Raw genomic sequence first — 27060 nt, 5'->3', positions numbered from 1 at the left:
TCTCTCTCCAAAGGCTGACTGAGTAAACACTCAGTGAGATGAGGCTTGTTGCAGATTGTTAAGCAGTTTTATTTCCTATCGGATGAGCATACAGAACAATGGTTTTGATCGGCTTCACTTACCCCTTTCAAAACTTGTCTTAACATACCAGAAAAGGAATGAATATACTATCACAGTTCATTGGGTCACCTTCCTTGACTTAAATCTAATTTTCTAATTCTCCTTTGTAATTAATTCTTCTTGCAGCCCTTTGCTGCTTGACTACTTCTAGCTTTCACAGCTGTTTTTTGTCTGTCACCAGTGTCAGCTTTTCTTCAAACTGACTACCCTGTTCCATGCCCCCTTCCCCCAGAAGAGAAGAATCCACCAGGGTATCTTGGCAATAGCCTCTGCCAAGTTCAAATGACTAGTGTTGATGCAGAAGTAATTAGCGTGAACAATCACTGGATATCAAGCTGTTTACTTGTCTCCAGCGACTGGTTCAGATAACCCTGTTTGATAACTAATTAACGCCTGACAACACTGCTGTCCTGCAGATTTAACTCGCGAGAGTTAAGTTTAGCTCAATACTAGCGCTTTTTAACATATTACATCAAGATCCTTTCACGGCAGCAGTCTGAAACCTTATTCCAAAATATGAGTTTTTTTCCCACAATGATTTTAGTATTTCCTTAAGGTGCAAGTGTTTTTTATGATTCCCCATCTCAAATTTTCTTTCCTCCACTATTAACCTAATGAGAGACACTCCTCCCCTGAGTTTGTAATTTTCACTGACACTTTTTTTCCATGACAAATCAGTGAAAGACATTTTTCCCTCTATTGGCTTTCCACCCAGCACTTGACTATTCGTAGCAGTCTGACCTGACAGGCTTCTGGCCACAAATGTCTACAGTCATGCAAAAAAAAATCGCATCACCTTTTCGTCCTGGGGAAAGCATCAGATTCTTTAGGAAGAAAAGAAAACACATGGACTGCAGCGGTTCAAGAAGGCAACCCACGACCACCTTCTCGAGGCCAATTAGGGATGGACAATAAATGCTGGCCTAGCCAGCAATGCCCTCATCTCATGAATAAAGAAAGTCATCCGAATAGCACCACTAACCTTTATTGACTAAACTATATATAAAAATGAAAAATTAAATAATTTTGCTCTATCAATTGTTTCTGCCCAAGTCACTTCTGGAAATTGTTGCTCCACCGGAGTAACATCAAAATTAAACCTGTTTGCTTCAATGTCTGTCTTTTGCTCTTTCACTTTGTGCCATGATGGCAAGTGTAAGCCATTCAGCCTCTTGAACTTGGCTGATCTATACTGCTACTCCGCTTAAACTTCCTTGGTCCATATTCCTTGATATTCTTATCTAATAAAAATCTGATCAACCTCAGTCTTGAAAATATCAAATTACTCTGCAAGCATATAATTTTGAGAACAAGTTCCAGATTTCCACATCTTTTTGTGCGAAGAACTGCTTCTCAATTTCATTCCCAAATGATTTTGCTCTAACGCCAAGATTATACTCCCTTGACGTGGATTCCCCACCAGAGGAAATAGTTTCTATCTGCCTTATCAGGCCCTTTTGCTATTTTTAAGACTTTGACTAAATCACCCCTCAACCTCCAAATCCAATGCAATGTAGGACAAGTTTGTGTGAGGTGTTTAATCCTTTAATTCCTCGTATCATTCTCGTGAACCTATGCTGACCAAAGCCAATATAATGTTACTTGAGGTTCTATACCCAAACCTGAATGCAGTACTTCAAATGGAGTCTGAGCAAGAATCTACAGCTGAAGGATCAATTCTGCACTTCTGATTTCCTTGAGATAAAGGCCAACGTTCCATTAGATTTTGGATTACTTGTTATACCTGTGCATTAATCTTTAATTAGTTGAGCCTAAATCCCTTTGTTCCTTCCACAGCTGTGTGTCTCACCATTAGGAAGCTATTCTGATTTGTCTTTCTGGAATCCAAAGTGCTCACATGAATTCCGTTCGCCATACCTTTGCACACTCAGCCTGTGTCCCGTTGAAATTTGCGGCCCCTATCCACATAACTTGCTGAACCTCTTCATTTAGTGTCATCTGCAAACTTGAATATCCAGCTCTCTATTCTTTTAGCACAGTCATTAATGGTAGAAAACTGAGGCCAGGCCCGGAACACTGCTTATCACATCCTGCCAAATGGAGAACCTCTGTTTGTTATCTCCTAAACAATTACTGGCACATGTCACAAGGCTCCTTCCAATTCCACGCGCTCTCATTTTTGCCACTAATCTTTTGCATTGGAAACAAATGCCTTCTGGAAACAGGATCCAGACACTTTCCTATCCACAATGCTGGTAATCTGAAAAAAGCAACTAGGTTTGTCAGACATGAGATGTCCAGCAATATTTGCCTGTGTGCTCAGTCATCCTGACTCTGATGATACAGTTCAGTAAGTTCACACAATTGATGCTAATCTGATAGGCCTATAACTACCTGGTTTCCAAGTTGTGTCTTAAATATTAGAATGCCATTTGCAATTCCTGAATCCAGAGAACTTTGTAAAATTTCAAAATTGTGCCTGCAATTTCCTCATCGATTTCCTTTGGTATCTTGGGTGGAAATCATCATGGCCAGGAGATGGATTTATCTCAAGTCTCATGAATTTTCTCTCTTGCTCCTTTTTACTTAAATCTACTCACCACCTCCTCTTCAATCATTCATTCACGTGTGCTCGGTCTGAAGAAGGTCCTAGGCCAGTGTAGGGCAACCTGCAGCCCCCGGGGCCCACAAGTGGCCCATCTGGTTTCTGAGTTCAGTCCACAAGACATTTTGTTACTGATGCGCAGGGTTGCCACATTCAGTTGATTTCCATTTGCGTAGTTTTTTCCTACCGGCATGAAGGAAGGAGTGATACACATGTGAACTGAGGTGCATGTTGATTCCACACAACACTGACTGAGAGCTGTGCTGTGTCCAAAGTGTAAATATTTCTTTTGTATTTAACATTTGAAGTTGATAGTCCTGTTAATATATAAATGATTAAGCATTTTCCATAAATCGTTAGTAAATACATTGTGTTCATGGGGTCGTGGTCATGGTTAGTGACCAAGTCTGATTGAAACCTTGCAGCCCACTGAGATGAAGGAAGGTCAATGATGCAGTCCATTCACTAGCCTAGGTTGCCCCTCACTCCAAGGCTCATTGACTACTGATGATTCTTCCTGAGCTGCTTTTTCTTGGTGCTTTTTAACAATGGTGATTTGCATGTGCCTTCCACTCTTGGGCAGAGCGAGGAGTCAGGTCCCAAGTCTATCTCAGCCAGAATGGAAATCGAACCCAGAGTATTATTCTGAAACACGTGCTAGCCAACTGAGCTAACCAACCTCCTTTCAAACAAAGAACAAAGAAATGTACAGCACAGGAACAGGCCCTTCGGCCCTCCAAGTCCGTGCCGACCATACTGCCCGACTAAACTACAATCTTCTACACTTCCTGGGTCCGTATCCTTCTATTCCCATCCTATTCATATATTTGTCAAGATGCCCCTTAAATGTCCCTATCGTCCCTGCCTCCACTACCTCCTCCGGTAGCGAGTTCCAGGCACCCACTACCCTCTGCGTAAAAAACTTGCCTCGTACATCTACTCTAAACTTTGCCCCTCTCACCTTAAACCTATGCCCCCTAGTAATTGACCCCTCTACCCTGGGGAAAAGCCTCTGACTATCCACTCTGTCTATGCCCCTCATAATTTTGTATACCTCTATCAGGTCGCCCCTCAACCTCCTTCGTTCCAGTGAGAACAAACCGAGTTTATTCAATCGCTCCTCATAGCTTATGCCCTCCATACCAGGCAACATTCTGGTAAATCTCTTCTGCACCCTCTCTAAAGCCTCCACATCCTTCTGGTAGTGTGGCGACCAGAATTGAACACTATACTCCAAGTGTGGCCTAACTAAGGTTCTATACAGCTGCAACATGACTTGCCAATTCTTATACTCAATGCCCCGGCCAATGAAGGCAAGCATGCCGTATGCCTTCTTGACTACCTTCTCCACCTGTGTAGCCCCTTTCAGTGATCTGTGGACCTGTACTCCTAGATCTCTTTGACTTTCAATACTCTTGAGGGTTCTACCATTCACTGTATATTCCCTACCTGCATTAGCCCTTCCAAAATGCATTACCTCACATTTGTCCAGGTTAAACTCCATCTGCCATCTCTCCGCCCAAGTCTCCAGACAATCTAAATCCTGCTGTATCCTCAGACAGTCCTCATCGCTATCCGCAATTCCACCAACCTTTGTGTCGTCTGCAAACTTACTAATCAGACCAGTTACATTTTCCTCCAAATCATTTATATATACTACAAAGAGCAAAGGTCCCAGCACTGATCCCTGTGGAACACCACTGGTCACAGCCCTCCAATTAGAAAAGCATCCCTCCATTGCTACCCTCTGCCTTCTATGGCCTAGCCAGTTCTGTATCCACCTTGCCAGTTCACCCCTGATCCCGTGTGACTTCACCTTTTGTACTAGTCTACCATGAGGGACCTTGTCAAAGGCCTTACTGAAGTCCATATAGACAACATCTACTGCCCTACCTGCATCAATCATCTTAGTGACCTCCTCGAAAAACTCGATCAAGTTAGTGAGACACGACCTCCCCTTCACAAAACCGTGCTGCCTCTCACTAATACGTCCATTTGCTTCCAAATGGGAGTAGATCCTGTCTCGAAGAATTCTCTCCAGTAATTTCCCTACCACTGAAGTAAGGCTCACCGGCCTGTAGTTCCCGGGATTATCCCTGCCACCCTTCTTAAACAGAGGAACAACATTGGCTATTCTCCAGTCCTCCGGGACATCCCCTGAAGACAGCGAGGATCCAAAGATTTCTGTCAAGGCCTCAGCAATTTCCTCTCCAGCCTCCTTCAGTATTCTGGGGTAGATCCCATCCGGCCCTGGGGACTTATCTACCTTAATATTTTTTAAGACACCCAACACCTCGTCTTTTTGGATCACAATGTGACCCAGGCTATCTACACCCCCTTCTCCAGACTCAACATCTACCAATTCCTTCTCTTTGGTGAATACTGATGCAAAGTATTCATTTAGTACCTCGCCCATTTCCTCTGGCTCCACACATAGATTCCCTTGCCTATCCTTCAGTGGGCCAACCCTTTCCCTGGCTACCCTCTTGCTTTTTATGTAAGTGTAAAAAGCCTTGGGATTTTCCTTAACCCTATTTGCCAATGACTTTTCATGACCCCTTCTAGCCCTCCTGACTCCTTGCTTAAGTTCCTTCCTACTTTCCTTATATGCCACACAGGCTTCGTCTGTTCCCAGCCTTTTAGCCCTGACAAATGCCTCCTTTTTCTTTTTGACGAGGCCTACAATATCATTCGTCATCCAAGGTTCCCGAAAATTGCCGTATTTATCTTTCTTCCTCACAGGAACATGCCTGTCCTGTATTCCTTTCAACTGACACTTGAAAGCCTCCCACATGTCAGATGTTGATTTGCCCTCAAACATCCGCCCCCAATCTATGTTCTTCAGGTCCCGCCTAATATTGTTATAATTAGCCTTCCCCCAATTTAGCACATTCATCCTCGGACCACTCTTATCCTTGTCCACCAGTACTTTAAAACTTACTGAATTGTGGTCACTGTTACCGAAATGCTCCCCTACTGAAACATCTACCACCTGGCCGGGCTCATTCCCCAATACCAGGTCCAGTACCGCCCCTTCCCTAGTTGGACTGTTTACATATTGTTTTAAGAAGCCCTCCTGGATGCTCCTTACAAACTCTGCCCCGTCTAAGCCCCTGGCACTAAGTGAGTCCCAGTCAATATTGGGGAAGTTGAAGTCTCCCATCACCACAACCCTGTTGTTTTTACTCTTTTCCAAAATCTGTCTACCTATCTGCTCCTCTATCTCCCGCTGGCTGTTGGGAGGCCTGTAGTATACCCCCAACATTGTGACTGCACCATTCTTATTCCTGATCTCTACCCATATAGCCTCACTGCCCTCTGAGGTGTCCTCTCGCTGTATAGCTGTGATACTCTCCTGAACAAGTAGCGCAACTCCGCCTCCCCTTTTACATCCCCCTCTATCCCGCCTGAAACATCTAAATCCTGGAACGTTTAGCTGCCAATCCTGCCCTTCCCTCAACCAGGTCTCTGTAATGGCAACAACATCATAGTTCCAAGTACTAATCCAAGCTCTAAGTTCATCTGCCTTACCCGTAATGCTCCTTGCATTAAAACATATGCACTTCAGGCCACCAGACCCGCTGTGTTCAGCAACTTCTCCCCGTCTGCTCTGCCTCAGAGCCACACTGTCCATATTCCCTAGTTCTCCCTCAACGCTCTCACCTTCTGACCTATTGCTCCCGTGCCCACCCCCCTGCCATACTAGTTTAAACCCTCCCGTGTGACACTAGCAAATCTCGCGGCCAGGATATTTATGCCTCTCCGGTTTAGATGCAACCCGTCCATCTTATACAGGTCACACCTGCCCCGGAAGAGCTCCCAGTGGTCCAGATAACCGAAACCCTCCCTCCTACACCAGCTGTTTAGCCACGTGTTTGTCTGCTCTATCTTCCTATTTCTAGCCTCACTGGCACGTGGCACAGGGAGTAATCCCGAGATTACAACCCTCGAGGTCCTGTCTTTTAACTTTCTGCCTAGCTCCCTGAACTCCTGCTGCAGGACCTCATGCCTCTTCCTGCCTATGTCGTTAGTACCAATATGTACAACGACCTCTACCTGTTTGCCCTCCCCCTTCAGGATTCCCTCTACCCGTTCGGAGACATCCTGGACCCTGGCACCAGGGAGGCAACATACCATCCTGGAGTCTCTTTCACGTCCACAGAAGCGCCTATCTGTTCCCCTGACTATAGAGTCCCCTATAACTATTACTCTTCTGCGCTTTGACCCTCCCTTCTGAACATCAGAGCCAGCCGTGGTGCCACTGCTCTGGCTGCTGCTGTTTTCCCCTGATAGGCTATCCCCCCCGACAGTATCCAAAGGGGTATACCTGTTCGAGAGGGGGACAACCACAGGGGATTCCTGCACTGACTGCCTGCCCTTTCTGGTGGTCACCCATTTCTCTGCCTGCACCTTGGGTGTGACCACACTTACATAACTGCGATCTATGACGCTTTCCGCCACCTGCATGCTCCTAAGTGCATCCAATTGCTGCTCCAACCGAACCATGCGGTCTGTGAGGAGCTGCAGTTGGGTGCACTTTCTGCAGATGAAGCCATCCAGGACGCTGGAAGCCTCCCGGACCTGCCACATCTCACAGTCAGAGCACAGCACCCCTCTAACTGACATTGCGTCAATTAATTAAAATTAAAATTTGTCTTTTTTTTTATAAATACTTTTTTTTTTTTAAATTACAAAGTTACTGTCAACTATCTGTTTCCTAGCACTAGATTTCTAATAGAAATGCGATAGCTAACTATAATATCCTCCGATCTCTGGCTTAGATATCCTCTAAATTATAATTAAGTTATTATGTTTAATTAGTTCCCAAATAGTCAAAAAAATTTAGGTTAGAATCCCAACCAGCCACTCAGGTCACAGCTTTTCTGTGTCCCCCCCGACACACACAATTTGAAAAAAGGTATAAAAGTAAAAATCACTTGCTTACCTTCTGAGATGTTCTCAGGTTCTCTCGCTGACAGAGACTGCTCCTCCACCTCCAATCCTTGGCCTGCACAATGCTAATAATATATAATATAATATGGCACTTACCTTCCACCAATGGGTCTTATTATTAGGTTAGAGGAGGAGGGTGGGTGGGAGACACTACACGTGTAGTGTCTCGGGTTTCCTCTCCACCAGAATTTATTGGGGGGGGGGGGGGACTTGCCAGAGGTCGAACTTCCGGTTTCCGCCGAAATCCAAAGGGCTGCTCCTGTAAAGGTAAGTGCTTTTACACTCACTACTCACCTCCCAGAAGGCCCCTGCGCACCGCTGCCGCCGAAATCCAAAGGGCTGCTCCTGTAAAGGTAAGTGCTTTTAAACTCACTACTCACCTCCAAGAAGGCCCCTGCGCACCGCTGCCGCCGAAATCCAAAGGGCTGCTCCTGTAAAGGTAAGTGCTTTTACACTCACTACTCACCTCCAAGAAGGCCCCTGCGCACCGCTGCCGCCGAAATCCAATGGGCTGCTCCTGTAAAGGTAAGAGCTTTTAAACTAACTACTCACCTCCCAGAAGGCCCCTGCGCACCGCTGCCGCCGAAATCCAAAGGGCTGCTCCTGTAAAGGTAAGTGCTTTTAAACTCACTACTCACCTCCAAGAAGGCCCCTGCGCACCGCTGCCGCCGAAATCCAAAGGGCTGCTCCTGTAAAGGTAAGTGCTTTTACACTCACTACTCACCTCCAAGAAGGCCCCTGCGCACCGCTGCCGCCGAAATCCAAAGGGCTGCTCCTGTAAAGGTAAGTGCTTTTACACTCACTACTCACCTCCAAGAAGGCCCCATGGCACCTTTTTTTTTAGGTTTCTTTTACTGTTGGTATTTTGCCCTCCTCCTCCAGTGTGAAAACTGATGCAAAATACTCTTGTCATTCCCTTTTCATTCATTATAGTCTTGCCTTCATCTGTCTTAATGGGTTTACATTTCTCTTAACACACTTTCTCAATATGTAAATACTGTGGATAGAAATATACATCTGGATGGTATAGGTTGGTGAAATGGCAGACATGTAGCACATGAGATTTAACTAGAGAAGTGTACATTTTGATAGAAAGAATAAGGAGGGGCAATATGAAATGAAATGAAAATCACTTATTGTCACAAGTAGGCTTCAAATGAAGTTACTGTGAAAAGCCCCTAGTCGCCACATTCCGGCGCCTGTTCGGGGAGGCTGTTACGGGAATTAATGTATTAATTGATGTAATATTAAAGAGGTTTAGGAGCAAACACATTTGAGGGTATATACACACAAATGTTTGAAGGTGGCTGGACAATCTGCGAGGATTTTAAAATGGCTTACGAGATCCTTGGCAACCGAAGAAGTGTCATATCGGACTCAAAATGTTAACCTCTGTTTCTCTCTCTGCAGATGCTGCCAAACCTGCTGAGTTTATCCAGCATTTTCCGCTTTTATTTCAGATTTCCAGCATCCAGGGTGTTTTGATTTAATTAGTGAACCTGTTGGGTTATTTAATCTATGAAGTATCTGATGTTTGGACTTCCGGTGGTGTTATGTAGGGGGAAGACGTGCACGAGATGGCTCCCACTAGAGTACTGCCCTTTTCTCTTCGTTTCACGGGGTATTTTCTTTTTAAAACCCACATAATTAATGGGATAAGGATCCTATATGGGTGAAATATGCAAAAAAGTCAGGACGCAAAAGGCAGACAGTAGAAGTTTGTCGACCGAATCGGAGGCCTCTTAGAGCTCGGCAGCAGACAAAATGGCAGAGACAGCCTCTGGGGTTCCGGTCACTCCACTAACGACTGAGGTGCTTTCGGGTACCTTGGCGAAAGAATTTGATAAACACTGGCGTGTTGTATCGGAGGACCTCCAAAAATCAATGGAGGAGGCCTTGGCCCCCATCCGAATGATTCTGGAGAAGACCAACAAAACTGTGAAAACCCATGCAGCCACGATAAAAGACATGGAAGTGGCCCTTTCGACACATAGTGACCAGATTGCCTCACTGGAAACGTAGATGTCTCTGGTGCCTGAAGTGACTAAATTGCTGAAGGCCAAGGTCTATGATTTAGAGGAACGACCCAGAAGGCAAAATGTTTGAATTGTGGTGCTGCCAGAGGGGATGGAAGGCCCAACTCCCATGGAGTATTTTGTAGAGATGTTCAGGAAGATGGTGGATTCATGTCCCCTCCTGAGTTGGACCGAGCCCACCGTACACTCCAGCCGAGACCTCGTGAGGATCCACCGCATGAGGTGATAGTGAAGTTCTATAGTTTCAGAGAAAGAGTGGGTCCCTGAGATGGGTGAGGGAGCATCGTGACTTCCAATGGGAAGGCCGCGCCAGATGGTTTCACCAATATGTGAGAGTGGAGCTGGCGAAGAAGAGGGCTGCATTCAACAAAGCCAAGGCTGCCCTGTACAAAAGTGGACTCCGATTCGGCACGGCTAAGAGTGACTTTCGAGGGAAAAGACTACTTATTTGATGTGGCGGGAGAAGCGGACTCCTTTGTTAAGAAACACAGATTGGGCGCGGTGTGATTTAATTTTTTGGGTGTTGGGGACGGCATATTGGATTGTTTGGGTTCCATGTTTATTTTTGCATTTTCCTGTTCTTGTTGGAATTGAATTTTTACAGATTGGGCTTCGGTTTGAGGTTTAGTTTCATGTGGGGGTCTGTTCGGATTGTTATGAAAATATATAGCTCCCTGACAGCTTAGAGTTCTTGTTTAGATTTGTTAGAAGTAGATTTTAGTTGTTTGTGTTCACCTTCTATTTGTATACGTATTGGGTGTGGTGCTATCTGAGAGTGATGACACGGGGTAGAAAGGGTTGTGGGATGGGGGTTGTTTGCTGATGCTGCATGCAGATTTTCCTTTGTTTAGTCTTGTGGTTTGGGTTGGTGGGCTTGGTTGTTGTACCTGTTGGGTAATCTATCTTGGTGGAAATGGCTGACTCCAGATTGAGGGAGAGGGTGGGAGACCCTCAATTCATTTGGTCACCTGAAATGTCAGGGGATTCAATGTCGAGAGTATTTGCTTACTATAAAAGTTTAAATTCCGACGTGTTTTTCTAAGAGACTCATTTGCGGGTCAGAGACCAAACAAGGCTGCATAGGGTGGGTGGGACAAGTCTTTCATTCAGGCTTCGATGGTAGGGCCCATGGTATGGCAGTATTAATTAATAAAAGGGTTCAATTTTCTGCTGCTAAGATCTTGGCCGACCCCAATGGCAGACATGTTATTGTCTGTGGCTCTCTTACGGTAACTCCAGTGGTTCCAGTTAATATTTATGCTCCAAACTGGGATGATACGAATTTTATTAATAATCTGCTGGCCTCCCTCCTCGATTTGGATTCGCATCCGCTTATTTTGTGTAGGGACTTAAACTGTGTTCTGAACCCTAGTCTGGATCGGTCCAAGCCCAAATCACGACTCCATCAGAGGTGGCCAGAGCTTTGTTGTTTTTCATGGAACAGATGGCGTGGTGGGGTAGGGAGATAAGATCCATGGCACCTTTTGCACCCAGGTGGTAAACATTTTTCATTTTTCTCACATGTGCATTGGGTATTCGCACAGGTCAATTTTTTTTGTGATGGATAGCTCTCTCCTTTCTGTGGTGGCGGCTGGTTACTCAGTTGTAATTTCAGACCATGCCCCACACTTTGTTGATTTGCACTAGAGTCAGGCCCCTCCCAGTGTCCACCATGAAGGTTGAACACAACATTATTAGTGGACAAGAAATTTTGTGAATGCATATCCACCATCATTGAAGAATATATAAAATTAATAAAAATGAGTCACTCTGTGGGAAGTCCTTAACGTGGTCCTCGAGGAGACTATCTCCCACAAAGTGCACATGGTGAAGACAGCGTGAGTGGAGAGCAGAGGCTGGTGGCCTCCATTCTGAAGGTGGACCACCAGTACTCACTTGCCCCAACCCCTGAGTTGTTGGCAAGTAGGAAAAATCTTCAGACACAATTCGAGCTATTGTCAACAGACAGAGTGGGGTAACAGCTGCGACACTTGAGGGGGTATATTTTATGAATATGGGGAGAAGGCTAGCTCACTCTTAGCTCACTAGCTGAGGCGACAGCCAGCTTCCTGGAAAATCGTACTTCTCCACATTACGGACACACCGTGGGAGGAGATGGGTTCACTACCTCTTCGCCTTGCCAAGACTTGCTTTCATTATCTGGGGGTCCGGGTGGCCCACAGTTGTACGTTGCTTCATAACTTAAATTACACGAGTCTGGTGATGGTGTCAAGTCAGACTTAAAGGTGGGATAACCTCACCTGTCCTTGGTGGGCATGGTTCAAATTATTAAAATGAACGTACCCCCGAGAATTCTATTTCTTTTTTCATTGTCTCCCCAATTTTTGGTCAAAGTCAATAAATTAATGTCTTCCTTCATTTGGATGGGTAAGACTCCAATAATCCATGGGGCTTGCTCCAAAGAGAAAGGCAGTCTGGAGGCTTGGCTGTACCCAATTTATTGTTTTACTATTGGGCAGCCAATATTAAGAAGATATGTTGTGGTTCAGTGATCCAGGATCCATAAGGGGACAAATGGAAGCAAGCTCCTACGCGGTTTCCAGCTTGGTGTAGTAGTTGCCTTTCTCTCTGGTAAGGTTTTTCCTGAACACAGTAGTGGTGTTCACCCTGAGAATGTGGAATCAGGTCGGGTAGCATTTTAAGCTCTGGCCCCCATCTGTAATAACCACCTTTTCCAGGCAATGGGTTTGAGGAACAGTTGAGGACTCTGGGTCTGTACTCGTTGGGAGTTTAGAAGGATGAGGGGTGATCTTATTGAAATTTACAGGATATTGCGACGCCTGGTTAAAGTGGACGTGGAGCAGATGTTTCCACTTGTAGGAAAAACGAAGCAGAGGACATAATCTCAGACCAATAGGACGATCCTTTAAAACAGATGAGGAGGAATTTTGTCAGCCAGAGGGTGGTGAATCTGTGGAACTCTTTGCCGCAGAAGACTGTGTTGGCCAAATCACTGAGTATCTTTAAGACAGAAATAGATTGATTGATATTTATTGTCACATGTACCGAAGTACAGGGAAAAGTATTTTCCTGCGGCCAAGGGAACTTACACAGTACGTAAATAGTAGACAAAAGATAATAAACAGAGTTCATTAACAATGGTACATCAACAAATAGTGATTGGTTACAGTGCAAAACAAGGGCCAAACAAGAGCAGCATAGGGCGTCGTGAATAATGTTCTTACAGGGAACAGATCAGTCCAAGGGAGAGTCGTTGAGGAGTCTGGTAGCTGTGGGGAAGAAGCTGTTCCTATGTCTGGATGTGCAGGTCTTCAGACTTCTGCATCTTCTGCCTGATGGAAGGGTCTGGAAGAGGGCAAAGCCTGGGTGTGAGGGGTCTCTGACAATGCTGTCTGACAGGTTAATTATTAATAAGGGGATCAATGGTTATGGGGAGAAGGCAGGAGAATGAGGATGAGAAAAATATCAGCAATGAATGAATGGCGTCGCAGACTCGATGGATCAGACTCTATGGGTCCCGTACCGGCCTCCCCGAACAGGCACCGGAATGTGGCGACTAGGGGCTTTTCACAGTAACTTTGTTGAAGCCTACTTGTGACAATAAGCGATTATTATTATTATCTTAGGGACTCAACGTTTTAAGTCATGGGAGGGGAGTGTTTGGAGACCTGTTTTGGAGGGGAGGTTTGCCAGTTTTAAGGAGCAGGGAGAGAAATTTCAACTGCCTGGTTCCAGTCCTTGCAGATACTTTCGGATTCAAGATTTTTTGTGCACAGCTTTTTCTTCCTTTCCCTTGGTACCACTGTCTTCCCTGTTGAAGAGGGTTTTGTCTTTGGCTGGGTCTAGACTATTCTGGCCATATTTCCTTGGCTGAGTCAGCTCTGTTGAGGGAGGTGAGGGTGAAATGGGAGGCTGTGTTAGGTCCCATTCTGGATGATGAGGTATGGAGTGAGACCCTTCACAAGGCCTACTCCATGTCTTCATGTGCTCGGCTAATACAATTCAAGGTGGTGCACAGGACACATCTGACTAAAGTGAGGATGAGTGGATTTTTCTCTGAGTTGGAGGACAATTATGAATGTTGCTCTTGGGGCTGGCTAACCACACTCCTATGTTCTGGTTTTGTCCCAAGTTGGTAAGCTTTTAGGCCTCGTTCTTCAACACTGTCGGAGATACTCAATGTTGATTTGGATCCATGTCCGCTGGTGGCCATTTTTGGGGTGTCAGACTCGCTGGTGCTTCTGGCGGATGTAGTCGTCTTCACCTCATTGATAGCCTGGAGACACGTTCTGCTTGGGTGGAGATCTCCTACTTTGTCCAGTGTCTTGGCTTGGTTGGGGTGGCCTCATGTCTTTCTTTCATTCGGAGAAGGTTAGGTACACCATCAGAGGGTCGGTGGAAGGGTTCTACCTAAGATGGCAGCTATTCATTTCCTTTTTTAATAGCTAGTCACCATCAGCTGTTTGGGGGCTTAGTTTAGTTTTGGGGGATTAAGTTAATATATGCTTTTGCTTGTCAGTCTTGTTCCTTTTATTGTGTAACTTTGGTTAATTATTTTGTATGACTGTGTTTATTATGAAAAAAATTAATAAACATTTTTTAAAGTATCTGGTGTTATTCATATTAATAATTCTCTGCAATGAAATTGGCATGCAGTAGAAATCCAGTGTGTAATTCACAGGCACTGAATGCATCTATTCACCCACAGCACATCATTCTAGATTATTTTCTACATTAGATTTCACTTCAGCTCATGAGCTGTATTTTGAGATGGGCATGTAAAGGTATCTGAAGAAGCCCAAATCGTAACAGTCATCATAAATTCTTGTTCAGCTTCATTTGTGACTTTCTTCCTAGATACGATTCCCGTTAGAAAATGGTAACGCTAGGCGGCATCTTGACTTTGTATGAAACCACCATGGAGATTATAACACCTTATTCTGCTTAAAGACCCATGGAGCAATTAAAAACATTTTCAGATCTTATTATGTGACACACAAAAGATCGCTAGCAAGATAATTAGCTTGAGGTTTTCATGGCAGTCCATTACATGGATTAATTTTTCAATGCAGCCTTTATGTAAAGGCAGGGTAAAAATACTTACACTTGTCAGATTTGTGTGGAATTGTGTTAGAAGATTGAACGTCAAAAACTGTCGCATTGTAATAACTTGCGCCAAGTCTCAACAGTATGGATTTAAGAGGCATGAGTTGTGTTAAAGGTGTGGTGAAGATTTAGAGAGCTTGATATTTTGTTCGAAATTACAACACTAAAAAACGGTGGCAAATTCTATACCGATAACCCATCAACCAACCTTTTCTCCCACAGATTATTTTATATATGGCAAACACCGCCATGTCACACTTGCTGACATGTGCTGCTTTTTTGCCAATTTTACGAGCTAATCAGTATCCCCTTGTAACTTTGGCCTCAATTGGGCAGCACGGTAGCATTGTGGATAGCACAAATGCTTCACAGCTCCAGGGTCCCAGGTTCGATTCCGGCTTGGGTCACTGTCTGTGCGGAGTCTGCACATCCTCCCCGTGTGTGCGTGGGTTTACTCCAGGTGCTCCGGTTTCCTCCCACAGTCCAAAGATGTGCGGGTTAGGTGGATTGGCAATGCTAAATTGCCCATAGTGTCCAAAATTGCCCTTAGTGTTGGGTGGGGTTACTGGGTTATGGGGATAGGGTGGAGGTGTGGACCTTGGGTAGAGTGCTCTTTCCAAGAGCCGATGCAGACTCGATGGGCCGAATGGCCTCCTTCTGCACTGTAAATTCTATGATTATATAAAATGCTTCCTATTTTAACATTCTCTAATAATTTAAGTGCCACTTCCTGTAGCCCTATTTACAAACTATTCATGTACACAGTGAGCAACAGTTGTCCCATAAAGTAGTCCTATGGGATCCTTGATCCAGTTGCCCTCACTCTAAGAAACTAGCATTCATTCTTGCTCTGTTTCCTGCCTTCGCACAGTTTTAATCCAATGTTCTACTCTTCTAATTCTATAACCTTTATCTTCAATATTGTCATTTGGGACACTTTGCCAAATGCTTTCTGATAGTCTATGTAAACCACAAGTATTGCATTTCCCTCATCCACCATAGCTGATTTTTCAAGCACAATTTTCCTCTCTGAAATACATGCCATAACCTTACACTGTCAATTCAATAACTGTAAAACAACTGGCAAAAATCATACTGGCTCTACTGAATACGCCTAACCTTGTAAATATCAGCAGGATGGAGTTCCTCTGTGGTGGTAGCTGTTTAAAATGTTCTGAAACTAGAGTTGGGAGGGGAATTGGAAGTTGGGCTATGGGATAAGGCCCTGAAAAGAGTCAATGCATCCTCGTTATGTGCCAGGCTTAGCCTGATCCAGTTCAAGGTGGTCCACAGGGCTCATATGACTGGCCCAGATGAGTAGGATTTTTGGGGGGGTTGAGGTGCGGGGGAAGTCTGGCGAATCATTTACATATGTTTTGGGCGTGTCCGAAGCTGAGGGGATTATTGCAGGAATTCGCAGTTGTCATGTCAGAGGTCCTGGAAGGGAGGGTGACTCCAAGTCCAGAGGTGGCAATATTTGGAGCGTCGGAAGATACGGGAGCCCAGGGCGGGAAGAAAGGCCAACGTTTTGGCCTTTGCCTCCTTGATGGCGCAGAGACGGATTTTGCTGGGATGGAGGGACTCGGAGCCTCCAAAGTCGGGGGTGTGGGTCAGTGACATGGCAGGGTTTCTTAGGCTAGAAAAGATTAAGTTCGTTTTAAGGGGTTCAATACAGGGGTTCGCTTGGAGGTGGCAGCCGTTCATCGACTTCTTTGAGGAAAACTGACCGTCACCAGAAGTGGTGGTGGTGGAGGGGGGGGGGGGGGTCATGGTAGTGAGGAATTGGGGCAGGAAATCTAAGGTATGGTTAGCTAGGAGTTAGAGCGGGGGGAGGTTGGGTGTGTTACTATGGGTCTTTGCGTGGGTTAGACCGCTCTGTTATTTAAAATGTTAATATGTTGAAATGTTAAAGTTATAAATGCCTCAATAAACTGTTTTCTAAAAAAGAAATGTTCTGAGACCAGCCACATTTACTTGCCTATTTTCCCAACAGTTTATCTAAACAACTGTGGTCTTGGCATGAGTTTGAATGGTGCACGTAAAATCACGACTACAACTGAATGAACGGACTTGAAGAATCTACTATGTATTCATTGATACCAGCTCTTGGATTTGCAGCAGAACAATTAACTTTTAAAAGGTAGCCTGAATTAGAAGGCAACTTAAATTGAAGAAAATTCTGCATTTATGTTGCTACTTGCTTCTGTTATTGTCGATTATACAACTGCCAAAAGAAGTATTTCTGCTTTGCAAGTTGCATATCCACCCTACTCATGAAGTGGAAAATTGCGAGCCCATGTCACAAACAAAAATGTGTGTCCATCCTTTCATCCTACACTTGAATGCTGATTATCTGGAATAGTGAAGTTAACAAAGGTATGGATGAGGGTTTCACAACATGGAATTACACACACTTTTGTAATGGAAAGAATGTGGGGTTGTAACTTCAGTTCAGGGATCAAGAGGATGCTAAGGTTGGAAAATGGCTGAGTCAGGATGAGACAATGGCTAGAAATAGGGATAGTCAGTGGCAAACATCAAAGACAATAGTTTTGCTATTACCAGTGCTTAGCTAATGTAAATTGTAGCTCATCCCAAGGCTGGATGTTGGTCAGGACAGAAAAACTTAAGAGCTCAAGAAAGGGAAGAGAGGTGGCGAGGTAGAACTTGGTAATATCAATATAATGTAGAAGTCACAGATGATGATTGCAAGGAGCATTATGTAGTTAAAGAAGAAAAATGGCAGGACTGGATCATTCTGAGAATTTGGAGGTGAGGTAAGTAGCCATTAGTGGTGATCCTCTGTTAAGTAAGAGTGGGAACAAGCATGAGTGTCCTTTTGAACTTGGGCAACAGGGGAGTGAGAGTGGGGAAGAAGAATGTTGAAGGAGATTGTAGCCTTTGACATGCTGAGCTTCCAGAGCATTTGAGAATAAAGGATAACATACTATAGTCATAGAGTCAGACAATACAGAAGAGGCCATTTGGCCCATCGCGTCTACATCGACAAAACTACATAAAATCCACACCAATCCCACTTTTCAGCACATGGCCCATACCCTTGAATGTTATGACATGTCAAGTATTCATCCACATACTTTTTAAAGGTTGTGAGGTTTTCCGCCCTTCCTACCCTCCCTGACAGTGCATTTCAGACTAGCACCGCCCTCTTGGTGAAAGCATTTTTCCTCCAGTCCCCTCTAAACCTCCTGCCCTCATCTAAAAATTATGCCCTCTGGTTATTGACCCTTCAACTAAAGGGAACGGCTGCTTCCTAGCAACCTGTCCAAACCCCTCATGCTCTTATACACTTCAATCAGGTTCCCACTCCGCCTTCTCTGCTCGAAAGAAAACAATCAGAGCCTATCCAACCTCTCTTAATAGCTCAAATGCTCCATACCAGGCAACATCCTGGTGAATCTCCTCTGCATCCTCTCAAGTGCAATCTCACCCTTCCTGTAGTGAAGTGACCAGAACTGCACACACTACTCCAGCTGTGGCCTAACCCAAGTTTCGTACAACATAACCTCTCTACTCTTATAATCTGTGCCACGACTGACAACGGCAAGTGTCCTGAATGCTTTCTTTACCACTCTACCGACTTCAGGAGTCTGTGGATAAGCACCCCAGAATCCCTTTGTTCCATGTAGTATGCCACTGGAACACCGGGTTCCAGCCACGCAAACCACCTTCTACCAACATCCTCTGTCTCCATCACTAAGGCAATTTTGGATTCAACTTGCCAAGTTACCCTGGATCCCATGTGCTTTTACCTTCTACATCAATTTCCTATGTGGGACCTTGTCAAAGACTTTATTAAAATCCATATAAACTACACCAACTGCACTATTCTCTTCTACACACCTTGAAAAATTCAGTCAAGTTTGTTAGGCATGACCTCCCTCTGATAAAGCCATGCTGACTATCCTTCTTCAAACCTGTCCTCTCCAAGTTAAGATTAATTCTCTCCTTCAGACTTTTCTCCCAATAGTTTGCCTACCACTGATGTGAGACTCACTGGTCTGTAATTCCCTGGTTTATCTCTACCACCCTTCTTGAACAGTGGAACCACATTAGTTATCCTCCAATCCTCTGGCACCTCCCCTGTGACCACAGAGAAGAATTAAAAATATGTGTCCGAGCCTGTGTAATTTCCTCATTTGTCTCCCACAGCAGCCTGGAATACAACTCATCTGTGAATTTTCCAACAAGAAAAGTCTACTTTGGCCAGATCTTGACCTATTTTAATAAAATCTGCCTTTCCCCAATCCAAACCCTTTTTTTGTAGACCATCATTTTCCTTTTCCATAACAAATTTAAATCACACTGTGTTGTCCCCATCACTAAAATGTTCCCCCACTGCCAATTCGAACACTCGTCTGGCTTTGTTCTCCAGAATTAGATCCAGCATTAGTGCCGTCCCTTGTTGGACCGTGTACATATTGATATAAAAAGCTCTCTTGAACACATTTCAAGAAATCCCCTAATGTGATTACCCTATTATTTTAACAACCTCAGTGAATTGTCTGCGTATTTGCTCCTCTAATGCCTGCTGATTGTTTGGAGACCTGTAATACGTTCCAAACAATGTGACTACCCCATTGTTGTTCCTAAACTCAACCCACAAAGCTTCATTTGCGGACCCTTCCAAGATATCGTCCCTCTTTACTGCAGTAACTGAATCCTTATTTAATAATGCCACACCACCACCTTTTACGCCCTCTCCTGTCTCGCCTGAAGATCCTATACTCTGGAATGTTGAGATGCCAGTCCTGCCCCTCTCTTAATCACGTCTCTGTGATGGCAGCAGTATCACAATTTCACGTGCCAATCCACACCCTCAACTCATCGGTCTTGCTTGCAATACTCCAAGCATTAAATTAGAGCCAACCTGCCTCGCATTACTCCATGGAACTCAACATGGCTGAACTCCCTCTGTCATGGTTCCTTTGCTATAGTTTGTACTAATGCTCTGTGTCGCCCCTCCCTGCTGAACTAGTTTTAAACTCCTCCAAGCAGCACTAGCAAACCCACCAGCAAGGATGTTGGGCCCATTCTGGTTCAGGTGCAGACTGTCCTGCTTGTAAAAGTCCACCTTTCCCATAAATGGTCCAAGTGATTTAGGAATCTAAAACTCCCTCCTGCACCAGCTCTTGAGCCACCCACTCATTCATCTGCCCTATTCTCCTATTTCTATAATTGCTAGCACATTGCAGCGGCAGTAATCCAAAGATTACAACCATTGAGGAACCTTTTTAATCAATGCCTAGCTCCCTGAATTTTTGATGCAACATCTCATCCTTCATTCTACCTATATCGTTGGTACCAACGTGAACCATGACCTCTGACTTATCACCCTCCCCCTTTAGGATGCCCTGCAGCTGTTCAGTGACACCCCTAGCCACAGGGAGGCAGCACACAATCCTGCAGTCGGGTCTGCGGCCACAGAAACACTGGTCTGTTTCCTTAAATAATGAATCTCCTATCACGATCGCTGCTCCTTCTCCCCTCTGGTACAGTCAGGCCGCTTGTGGTGCCAGATGCTTGGATCTGACTGCACTCACTTGAGGACTGGAAAAATGTCAAACTGATTTGAGAGCAGACCCCGGGGGACTCCTGCACTACCTACCTGGACTGCCTGGTGGTCACCCTTCTTTGTCTCTTGAGCTGCGGTATGATCACCTATCAAATTGGATAAGCTTCCGACTGATGTAAGATTTCAATCACCCCCCCAAATTGAGTAAATAATCTTGGCTGTCTAGAAATAATTGCATTAATAATTTATAGAGTCATACATCTTATTGCATTTCTGTTAGTGCTTCCAAAGAAGAAAAAAATTCCCATGTATATATTATTTTTTCCTCCCTAGCCTCAACAATAATAGCAATATTCTATCTCTGTAGCAATTAGTCCAATTTACTGGCAAATCCCATGGACACTTATGTTATGGAAATGATGGCAAGTAATGGAACTAACTCATTGAACTGGAAAGTAAACACTTAATGGAGTCTCATGTTTTAAGTTGCAGTCAAAACTTGCAGTTAAGGTGCATGCGTGTGCGACCAAGCAATCTGAAATGGACCATGCGTTGAAACAAAGAGGCCACTCGGAACTTTGGGGAAGTTCGGTAACTTTTAAAATGTAAGCTTCTGGTAGACAAAAAGAGTAGTGTTCAGAGGTGTTTGTTGCCCACCCAGTACAAATAAATTTTATATGGAATGTTGGTTGCAATCCATTTGTAATTACAGACAAAGAAGAGCAAATATTTTTCAGAGGGAATGTAATGTAATACATCAATCCATACCTGAAGTTATTCAGCCACGTCCACCACCAGGATTGTTTGGTCCTGCTGTAAATCAATGGAATTTTGGTGGGCCCAACATGACCCCCGCAGCTTTAAAATCCTGGCCAAAGACTCGAATATGGTGTCTTTGCTTTAGCTGTCTTGCTGAGCCAGGCTGCAAAGCATTTCACAATTAGTGTGTGTTTAACAGATGGAATTGAAAGGCGTTTACACAACAAATTACTCTTTTGGAGGAAAGATTACTATGCAAATGTGTAAAGTTAGGACTGGAAGGAGCATCTTTCCTATTTAATTCAAAAGCGCTAGCTTGACATCTGAGTATAGTTGAAATTTAATTCAGAAATGGGTGATTAAAAGAACTTGGCTGTCTAACATGTATGATGTAATGATTATAATATTGTCGAACATTTCTCAATCAGTCACCTTAATGCAAAATATATGTGTTCAATATATAATTAACTTCATCAAAGTCACCTTGCAATCCTGTCCTCAGAAGTCCCATGAAAGTAGGCAGTTCTTTGTTTTGATTGTTATAATGGATTTATTATTGTACCCCGTCACTAAAATGTAGCACTTTCTCTACCTATTTATAATTCATTGTTTGTCCCAAATAGAAGTCAAAAAGCATTTTGAGATTGTGCAAGAGGGAATAGAGTGAAATTATGGAGGAATATGGATAAGATTGCTGATGGATAAAGAGCAGAAACTTCAAAAATAATTGATTTAAAATTTTTTTTTTAGTAATTAAAGGTCCGAGATAGTTGGGTACAAATTGGTGATTTTGAAGAGGATAAAAACTAATTAGTAATTCCTCTGCATGCCTAGAAGAAAAAGTGGAAATTTGAACAAGTAGAACATGGTTCATTTACTCATACAATCAAATATGATAAACTCATCCAAGTTTTGTGTTCTTTGATTTTTTTTTTTGTGGCGTCATCGCCTTTAAAGTAGGACTCTATTCTAGAAGAATATTATTAAAAAGCAATTAAAATAGTTTGTCTTTGTTAAGATTAGTGTAAAGCATTTCACCATTCCCATTGGTTCAGACCTTATGAAAGCTATTATTACAGATGGGATATATGTGATTTGTAGGATACTGGTGTGATATGTAGTGTTGAAAACATTAACTTAGGTTGGCAGATTAATCTGGAGTTTGATTACAAAACAAAAATGGTTGAGTATGTAACATTCAGTTTACAAATTAGTATATGCAACTGTCCGCTTCTAATGTATACTGATGAAACCCACCTCTACAACAATCCCACCTCTTTATCTGTCTCTCTACTGCCTCTGTCCAACATCCAAATTCTGGTGTAAACAGTTTCCTGCAACTAAGCTTTGGGAAGATGGAAGCCTTTATCTTCAGTTCTCACTGACCTTTCTGGCTTTGTCACCAGCTAGTGTTGTCAGTCGCAATCAAGGTGTTAACATCCTGAGGTTAACTCTATCTTCATATTTTCTTTGTTACAAATACCACTTCCTTCCATCTTTATAATATTACCAATTTACATTCTTATCTTAGCACAAAAGCTTCTGGAAACCCTTTGTCATCCCCACACTTCATTATTCCAATACTTTCTTGACTGGCCTTTCATCCTCCACCTTCTATAAACTTCAGCTCATTCAGAACACTGCTTCCCATATCCTATCCTGAACCAGGACTTGCTCACTCATCACCCATGTCCTCACAGATCTACACTCCATGATAACCAAGCATTAAATTTAGAATTCTTAGTCCCATCAATAAATCCCAACATAATTTCACCCTACTTACTACTTCTAACAATCTACAGCACTGCTATCCAACTCTTTCCCTTCCCTTACATATCATTCATCTGACTTTTAGACTCTTCACGTTTTACAACCCTTTTGTCCCTTGTCTGATAGTTGAGCCTTCAGCCAAGTAGGACCCACATTCGGGAATTCCATCTCTTAGTTCCTTCTGCTTCTGCACCTGCATCTCCTCCTTGAAACTTCTCCTAATACTGTGTCTCTTTTGACATGTCCTTTTTTTGTCTTTCAAAAAAACCATGAGGGTTTTTCTCTGTTAAAGGTGCTATATAAATGCAAGTTGTCTGTGTATCTGGATGTGGGTGTATCACAATGAAGTGTGACAATGTAAGCACAGGAACTTTCAAATAATATTTCCAGAAAGAAATTCCCAGAATCTGTTCTTTGTGAACTATGCAGAGTTGGAATTGGATCTGGTAAAATGTTAAATATATTTTAGTGTATGCTTGCTAGAATTTAAAAAGTAAGTCTTATTTTTTGTATCCACAAAAGTTAATAGTAGTAAGTGTGTTCTTCAGAATAATAAGTAAGAGTTAAATGTTTGTTTCTTTTGTAGGGACGCTGGAAAATTTGAGCAGTGTTGCACTGGTAATACAACATATCAACCAACTGGACAGTATGATTTCAGATGCTGTTGCAGATTCTCAACCTCAAAGCCATGGGTGTACAATAAAGCATAAGTGTGACGAAGATCTCTTGAAGCAGATAGCAACTCGCTCATTTGTGGATAGTAAAATTGTATCAAAAATGGAACGGTCGGGCTCATTAATTCGGGTTATTGAAAAATTGAGTAAGATTGTGGAGAAAGGAAGATCAAAGCAGTGTTCTCTAGCTGGTCAAAAGAGGCCTTATTCTAGCACCTCTGATGCAAAGAGTGAAATATTTGAGCACGCTGGCAACTGTGAGGGCACAGTCAAAAAACTTGCAGGCACCACCAGTGATAAATTAAAGGATGACACCACAGTCAGACAGTCCTATCCCAAGACACAAGATCTGCCTAAGAGTTGTAATAGTCAAGACCCGAGGACAATTAACTCTGCGAATAAAACTGACACTTCAAAGGGCTTCTGTTGTTCTATCTGTAGTTTTGTTACTGTAGAGCAATCTGTCTTTTATGCACATATACGGAGCCATAACAATACTGAAATCTACACATGTGAACAGTGCAACTTTGCCACTACAGTTTCCAACGATCTTGTAGAACACAACTATTTGCACAGGAAACTCGCTCGATATCAGTGCAATTTATGCAAATTCAGTTCACTGACTTTCCCACAGTTAAAGGAGCACTTTGAGCAACATGGAAAATCAAGTGAGGTGGTATTGATGTGTTCTGAGTGTTGCTTTGTTTCAAAAAAACAAGAAGATCTTGAAGCTCATATTTGGATCCATCTCGAGGATGCACAGGTGCAGAGAAAACAGTTGCCACAGATTCAGCAGCAATTAGAATCAAGTACTATAGGCAGAGCAAAACCGGGAAATGTTGGTTTGGACGCTGAGCCAGGCTCAAGAAAGTGGTATACATATGACCAGTATGGCATGTATAGGTGTTTGATTTGCAGTTACGCTTGTGATCGCCAGCGAATGTTAAAAACACATGCATGGAAACATGCCGGTGAAGTAGATTGTTCATATCCAATTTTTGAGGAGGTGTGTGAGCCAGCTACCTCAGCAGTTTCTTCTCCAGCTCTCGCAACTCATGAGGATGAACCAATAATTGTCTTTTCACCAACCAGTAAATCGGAAAGTGTGCACTGCACTGGTTCAAATCAATTGCAGTTTTGTGATGTGGCTGCAATTACTGCAGTGGACTCATTCGATTGCAAGCCCTCGCTATCTGAGACAACTGTGAAAGGTTCTGATATTACCTGTTCAAAAGCACCTAGTCCTACAGTAGTGGAAATTGTTGAGGAGGAGCCTCTGATACTGGATTGTGAACAGGAGAACACAATTCCTGATAGCCTTCTTTCCTCTGCACAGAAGATCATTAGCTGCAGTTCTAACAAGGTGGGACATGTTAATGTTATAGTGGAGCGTGTCCCAGGAGCTGGAGACACTGTTCCAGAAAAGCACTTTCTGATTACACCAGATATTGAAGTTGAGAAGAGACTTATCTCTGAAAAGTCGAACATGATTTATTGCGAAGATTCTTCAGAAATGTATCAACAAAGTAACAGTGTTGTGGAAGCAGCAGCCTTGGGGTGGAATCCTGAAGAAAATAATAATGCTTTAAAACCTACTGAACCTGTGGCAGTTGATGAAAATGTTCCACCAGCACGAAGGAGAACTAATTCTGAATCTTTGAGGCTTCATTCGTTGGCTGCTGAAGCACTTGTTGCAATGCCGACAAGAGCACCAGAATTAACCAGAGGAAATGCAAAAAATCTTGAACTTGATACAGGACAGAGAAGTATGGAAGTCAGCGCTTCCGTTTCTCCAGGTCACGATTATTCTCTAGATGGTACTAGTAGTGACCTGCAGCTTGATGAGGCTAAATCTGGTTTCTCTGACGTACCAATTAAAATGGGCATCAGCATGTCATTACTCACTGTAATTGAAAAATTGAGAGAAAGAACTGACCAAAATGCTTCAGATGAAGATATCCTGAAGGAATTACAGGATAATGCACAATGTCAACCTTCAAATGATATGAGTTCACCAGGCAACCTAGTAGAGTACATACCCAACACAGAGCGGCCTTACCGTTGTCGCCTCTGTCACTATAGCAGTGGTAACAAGGGCTACATCAAGCAGCACTTAAGAGTTCACCGTCAACGACAACCTTACCAGTGTCCAATATGTGATCATATTGCTGCTGATAGCAATAGTCTGGAGAGTCATATGATAAATCACTGCAAGACTAGAATATATCACTGCAAGCGGTGCAGTGAAACATTTTACTATAAGGTAAACTGACATTCATTCGCATTACATTGAATGTTTATATATTGAAACTAAAGTAAAACTGCAGCCCTTTTTGGCTTTGCATATCATTCTGTAAAGGATTGCATATCACTCGAGTTCTGTGATACAATAAAACATTCTCAAAGATGTTAAATTGTTCAAGGTCGAGTTGGATTGTAATCATTTGTAAGTTTGGTACTTTTTTAATTGAAAAATCTGACCGAAGATTAAGGAACCATTCGGTATTTAACAGTAGTTTAGATATCTGTGAATTTGGAGGCTGAATCCGACTCTGCTCTTCAAAAAAAACTGACCATTATTTTAAAATAATGGTGGATTTAACATTGTAAAATGATGTTGTGCCTCTCTGAGAAATTGCATCAGTTTTGGTTTTTAAAAAAATATATTTTATTGAAATTTTTTTCCTGAACAACATTCTTCCCGCTTACAAAACAAACGAAACGATAACAATAACAAAACAGAAATTTTTAACTTTTTAACAATAATAATAATAATACACAAGTAACAAAACCGCATTCTCTATTGACCTATACTCAACTAAACTTCCTCCCCCCCCCACCCCCCTCCCCCTGGGTTGCTGCTGCTGGTCATCTGTCTTCCCTCTAACGTTCCCCTAGGTAGTCGAGAAATGGCTGCCACCGCCTGGTGAACCCTTGAGCCGATCCTCTCAGGGCAAACTTTATCTGCTCCAGTTCAATAAACCCCGCCATATTGTTTACCCAGGCCTCCAGTCCGGGGGGTTTTGTCTCCTTCCACATGAGTAGGATCCTGCGCCGGGCGACGAGGGACGCAAAGGCCACGACATCGGCCTCTTTCGCCTCCTGCACTCCCGGCTCTTCCGCAACTCCAAATAGAGCTAACCCCAAGCTTGGTTTGACCCGGGCATTCACCACCTGCGAGATCACTCCCGTCACTCCCTTCCAATATCCTTCCAGTGCCGGGCACGCCCAAAACATATGTGCGTGGTTTGCCGGGCTCTCGCCACACCTCCCACATCTGTTCTCCACTCCAAAAAACCTGCTCAATCTTGCCCCCGTTATGTGTGCTCTATGTAGCACCTTAAATTGAATCAGGCTAAGCCTGGCGCATGAGGAAGAGGAGTTTACCCTGCTTAGGGCATCAGCCCACATACCCTCCTCTATCTCCTCCCCTAGTTCTTCCCACTTTCTTTTTAGTTCGCCCACCGACTCCTCCCCCTCTTCCCTCATCTCTCTGTAAATCTCTGACACCTTGCCCTCTCCGACCCACACCCCTGAAAGCACCCTGTCCTGTATCCC

The 27060-nt window shown here is 43.6% G+C and overlaps 1 protein-coding gene across 8 annotated transcripts in view; it reads left to right on the top strand.

Annotated features, from left to right (window-relative positions):
• Positions 1-27060, top strand: part of znf507 (zinc finger protein 507) — a 61631-nt gene that overhangs the window by 5961 nt on the left and 28610 nt on the right. For 3 of the 8 annotated variants that reach the window (XM_072518110.1, XM_072518116.1, XM_072518117.1), the window contains exons 1-2: positions 16911-17139; positions 23415-25765. In XM_072518110.1, coding sequence (XP_072374211.1) covers positions 17106-17139; positions 23415-25765 — 2385 coding nt within the window. In that variant the 5' untranslated portion in view covers positions 16911-17105. The other 5 variants (XM_072518112.1, XM_072518111.1, XM_072518114.1 and 2 more) reach the window with 5 other exon arrangements.

This window comes from Scyliorhinus torazame, chromosome 10 (assembly GCF_047496885.1).
Source record: "Scyliorhinus torazame isolate Kashiwa2021f chromosome 10, sScyTor2.1, whole genome shotgun sequence".
NCBI classification, from domain to species: domain Eukaryota; kingdom Metazoa; phylum Chordata; class Chondrichthyes; order Carcharhiniformes; family Scyliorhinidae; genus Scyliorhinus; species Scyliorhinus torazame.
Note: the sequence above shows the minus strand (reverse complement) of the source record. Positions and strands in the feature narration are given on the sequence as shown.